This window comes from Monodelphis domestica, chromosome 3 (assembly GCF_027887165.1).
Source record: "Monodelphis domestica isolate mMonDom1 chromosome 3, mMonDom1.pri, whole genome shotgun sequence".
NCBI lineage: Eukaryota > Metazoa > Chordata > Mammalia > Didelphimorphia > Didelphidae > Monodelphis > Monodelphis domestica.
Window position 1 is genome coordinate 86,242,367 of NC_077229.1, and position 2,986 is coordinate 86,245,352.

At 49.3% G+C, this 2,986-nt stretch overlaps 1 protein-coding gene across 1 annotated transcript in view; it reads left to right on the forward strand.

Annotated features, from left to right (window-relative positions):
- Positions 1-1,399: 1,399 nt before the first annotated feature.
- Positions 1,400-2,986, forward strand: part of HAPLN4 (hyaluronan and proteoglycan link protein 4) — a 28,226-nt gene continuing 26,639 nt past the window's right edge. The window contains 1 exon segment of the mRNA XM_007489200.2: positions 1,400-1,610. Coding sequence (XP_007489262.2) covers positions 1,608-1,610 — 3 coding nt within the window. The 5' untranslated portion in view covers positions 1,400-1,607.

Consider the following 2,986-nt stretch of genomic DNA (forward strand, 5'->3'; position numbering starts at 1 on the left):
CATCTGGTCTGAGTGTGTATCACTGCTGAGAAGGCATATTCACAGCCAGGGTCCAAGATAGCTATAAGCTTCTAGGCTTACGCTCTTTCAGGTGGTACAAAGTCATGAGGAAGACCTCCTTTCCTTTCCTCTTTCCTTTTCCTGCATATCTCAGAGTACCTGTGATTTACGCATTAGAACCCCAAACCCAAAGGAATAGTGGGGTTTATTCTGAGCAATTTGAGACAAATAGGTGGTGCAGTGGTTAGAGCATTGGGTCTGGGTTTAAGAAGAACTAGTCTCAAACACTTACTAGCTCTGTGACCCTGGGCAAGTCACTTTACCTCTATTTGCCTCAGTTTCTTCCATTGTAAAATGGAGATAATTCCCTACATTGTTACGAGGATCAAATGAGCTAATATTTGTCACAGTGGTATTGTGACACATTTGTTGCTGTTGTTCAGTCATTTTTAACCATGTCCAACTCTTGGTGACCCCATTTGGGAGTTTTCTTGGCAAAGATATTGGAGTAGTTTGCCATTTCCTTCTCCAGCTCATTTTATAGATGAGGAGGAAACTGAGACAAACAGGATTAAGTGACTTGTCCAAGGTCACACAGCTAATTCCTATCTGAGGTCAGTTTTGAACTTAGGGAGATGAGTTTTCCTGACTCCAAGTCTCAGTTCTTTCTTTCTACTGCACCATTTGTGCAGCTGACCATTTGTGACACATAGTAGATGCTATATAAAAATGTTAGTGTTTATTATTATTTGGGGTTACATCAAAGAAGAGAGGGCAACTGATGGGGACAGCATGGTTAGAACAGTGCAGGCCATTGGTGCTGTGCCCTCCCTATATGACTTCAGATGAGTTACTTTCCTTCTCTCAGACTCAGCTTCCCCCTCTGTAATGTTAGAGAATTGGAGAGATGGCCTCAGAGGTTTCTTCCAGCTCAGTCTGGGATTCAGAGGGTCTAGGAGGAATAATATTCCACCACCCCCAGCAGAGGTGTCAGAGATAGGGATTCTTAGCTCTGCACCCCCCCCCCCTTCATTCCCACCCCATTCCTAGCATCAGCCTAGTCTAGTCGTAGTTTCCAGTGCTGAGAAGGACTCTGCCCCCATCATAGGGGACTATGGATATGTCTCTTGGCTTCATCTGCCTGCAGCCCAATCTGCAAGGGATGGTCCAGTGCTGATGTCACACACTAGCTTGTTCTGGGTATCCCTGATGACTCCAGTGGCTGCCTCTTGCCCTTTAACACTCTCCTCTTATTCCAAACCTGGAGAAGGCTGGGTGGGTGCTATGTCGATCCATATCCTTGGAACTTCAGCGCCAAAGAGCCAAACTTAGCACCTTCCCTCTTTTTAAAAATCCCTCCCTGACCAGACCTCCTCCCAGCATCCACCTCCTTCCCTGTGCAGAGTTGTGCCCGGCCAGTCCCAGCTCTTCTCCACTCCACCCCACCTCCACACACTCCTCCCTCTACCTGCATGCCTGTGCCAAGGACTGTGGGCCCAGCCTCCATCAGACATGTGCCAACCGAGCTCTAGGACCAAGTAGAGGAACCTGGTAACTTTGTCAGATGGAGGCTTAAAGGTTTCAGCTACCTCTTGGCTCTTGGAAAGATGGTAAGTGACCCCTCTACCCACCTATCCCTAGTCTCTCTCTCTCTCTCTCTCTCTCTCTCTCTCTCTCTCTCTCTCTCTCTCTCTCTCTCTCTCTCTCTCTCTCTCCCTCTCTCCCCCTTCTCTCTTTCTTTCTATCTCTCCCCCCTTTCTCTCTCTTCCCTTTCTCTCTCTCTCTTCTCTCTCTCTTCCCTCTCTCTGTCTCTCCCCCTTTCTCTCTCTCTCTCTCTGGTTCTATCTTCTCTGCTTCTTTCTCTTTTTTCTGTCTTCTCTGCTTGACTCCTCTCTCTCATGCTCTCCTCTATTTTCTCTGTCTTTCCATCTTCCTTTGTTTCTCTTGGCCTCTCTCTTTTGGTCTCTTTCTGCTTCTTTCTCGGCTTCTGTCTCTTCACATGACACTGTCACTATTTCTAGCTTTCCTTCTTTCTCTTTTGTCTTTCCCTGTCTCCATTTCTCTCACTTTCCTGGTCTTTATCTCTCTGTCTCTTCTCATGCTTTTCTCTCTCTGACTCTGTCTCTCTGAATTACTGTCCTACCTGCCTTGGTGCAGTCTCCCAGCCCCCGACAGAATAACCTTGAAATTGGAAATGCGGCATGTTCCTTGCTGGCTCTCTCTCCCTTTCCCTGCAGAGACTCTGCACCACTGCAGCTTGAGTTTAGTTTTTAGCCTGGCCTGGCAGGCCTGCCCCCTGCCCCTGTGGCTCCACTGCCTGCCCCTGCCCCCACTGCTGCCCCTGTTGCCCCTGGCTGCCTGCCTCTGTAGCCCTGCTGCCTGCCTCTGAGGCCCCCAGGCTGGGGGACAGGGGTTTGGAGCTGGAAGCAAGTCAGAGGGTCTCTGGGTGAGATACAGAACTGGGTTGCCAGCTGGCCTAATCCATAGCCCTGGCCTGCCCTAGGCTGGCTTCCTAGTGTACTTTGCTTAGTTTGCAAGAACCCGTGTCTCTGTCTGCTCTCTTCTCCAACCATACCCAAGCAGCTCAAGGCTCCAGGAGGATGGGGTGGGGAGCCAAAGACCCTGGAGTCTATAGCTGGCACATTCATTCCTAAAGGCCTCTGTACCCTCTTTCTTTCATTCTGAAGAGGCAATCTGAGCGAATGGGGCAGGGGGGAGGGAGGAAAGTAGGGAGACAGAGACAGAGAGAGAGACAGAAACAGAGACACAGAGACAGAGAGAGACAAAAACAGAGAGACACAGAGACAGAGACACACACACACACACACACACACACACACAGAGAGAGAGAGAGAGAGAGAGAGAGAGAGAGAGAGAGAGAGAGAGAGAGAGAGAGAGAGAAACAGAAACAGAGACAGATAGACAGACAGACAGAAACCAGAGAGAGAGACAGAAACAGAGAGACAGAGACAGAAACAGAGAGGGG